The 1,631-nt window shown below is 44.1% G+C and overlaps 1 protein-coding gene across 1 annotated transcript; it reads left to right on the plus strand.

The window, feature by feature from the left end:
• Positions 1 to 499: 499 nt before the first annotated feature.
• LOC116273305 (beta-glucuronidase-like) lies at positions 500 to 1,501 on the plus strand. Its single transcript, XM_031662296.1, has 3 exons — positions 500 to 682; positions 784 to 919; positions 1,205 to 1,501. Exons 1-3 carry the CDS (start codon positions 578 to 580, stop codon positions 1,258 to 1,260), a joined length of 297 nt encoding a protein of 98 aa, XP_031518156.1. The 5' UTR covers positions 500 to 577; the 3' UTR covers positions 1,261 to 1,501.
• The last annotated feature ends 130 nt before the right edge of the window (positions 1,502 to 1,631 follow it).

Here is a 1,631-nt window from a genome sequence, read left to right on the forward strand (position 1 = left end):
TTGAACTCCTAGGCTCAAGCAGTCCTCCCCTTTCGGCCTCCCAAAGTGCTGAGATGACAGGCATGGGCCATCATGCCTGATCCCAAGGCATATTTTTACTTCTCGTGTAGTTCAGCCTTAAGACTGTACCAGCAGATAGAGATGGAAAAGTAAGATGAATGGAATATCAAATTATATTTATAAATAAAGCAGTTACTAAGTAATGACTTTCTTTTCTTTCTTTTTTTTCTTTTCTTTTCTTTTCTTTCTTTTTTTTCTTTTCTTTTCTTTTCTTTTTTTTTTTTTTCTTTCTTTCTTTCAACAGAGTCTCGCTGTTGCCCATGCTGGAGTGCAGTGGCACGATCTCTGCTCACTGCAAGCTCCACCTCCCAGGTTCACACCATTCTCCTGCCTCAGCCTCCTGAGTAGCTGGGTCTACAGGCGCCCGCTACGATGCCCAGCTCATTTCTTGTATTTTTAGTAGAAATGGGGTTTCACCGTGTTAGCCAGGATGGTCTCGATCTCTTGACCTCGTGATCTGCCCGGCCTAGACTTCCCAAAGTGCTGAGATTACAGGGTTGAGCCACCACGCCTGGCCATGTTGTTTTTTTTTAAACCTCCATTTTCTTCTGGGTTAGATCATTCCCTGGCTGTCTTTACCCTAGCATCAGTGAGTCCTGCAGTCACTACAGCCCCCTGTGAGGTCAGATATTTTCGTCACCATCAAGTGGATCTTTATTTTTTATTTAACATTTACAATTCTGCCAGTTCTGACTCTTAAATTATCTTTGCCTTGAATTCCAGGATCCATGTCTGATATTCAGTGAAGATGACCAGAACAATCTGTTAGAGCAGTACCATCTGGGTCTGGATCAAAAATGCAGAAAATACGTGGTTGGAGAACTCATCTGGAATTTTGCCGATTTCATGACTAACCAGTGTAAGTGGCAGTTTGGCTCATGGGATAAGGTACCCGTCCTCATTTTTTCAGGTTGCCTTGCCCTTTCTGGATATTTTGGTTGTAAAAATATTGGAAACAAAGTGAGGAAGCTGGTTTAATCCATGTAGGTCGCGCTGAGGATTTCCTAGGTAAAGGAAGTTGTGCTTAGGAAGTAGGAAAGCAGTCAGGTCCCCGCTTCCCAAATACAGTCAAAAAGCAAACAGGAGAGTCTCCTACAGTGAGATGGAAATGGTTAGCTTGCCTTTTTCTTTGTCTATTTCACAGCCAAGGAGGAAGGAAAAACTGGACCTCATTATGGATTTACTTTCGGGATACACTGATTATTCCGGAGGAAGGTACAAAGCCTGAGAAGCTGAAGGTATTTCAGTGTGTTTTATATTACTCACTTGAAAAAGTAGGCTCATCAAACACAGGTGAGTTGCAACGCATCTTGAATATGGCAACATTTAAAAGTCTTCAGACCGGGCATGGTGACTCATGCCAGTAATCCCAGCACTTTGGGAGGCCAAGGTGGGAGGATCCCTTGAAGCCAGGAGTTTGAGACCAGCCTGTTAAGCAGAGTAAGACCCCATCTCTACAAAAAATAAGCACATTAGCTGTGTGTGGTGGTGTGTTCCTGTAGTTCCAGCTGCTTGGGAGGCTGAGGCAGGCAGATCGCCTGAGCACAGGAGTTGGGGGTTGCAGTGAGCTG

This window comes from Papio anubis, unplaced genomic scaffold (genome assembly GCF_008728515.1).
Source record: "Papio anubis isolate 15944 unplaced genomic scaffold, Panubis1.0 scaffold5367, whole genome shotgun sequence".
Lineage (NCBI taxonomy): Eukaryota > Metazoa > Chordata > Mammalia > Primates > Cercopithecidae > Papio > Papio anubis.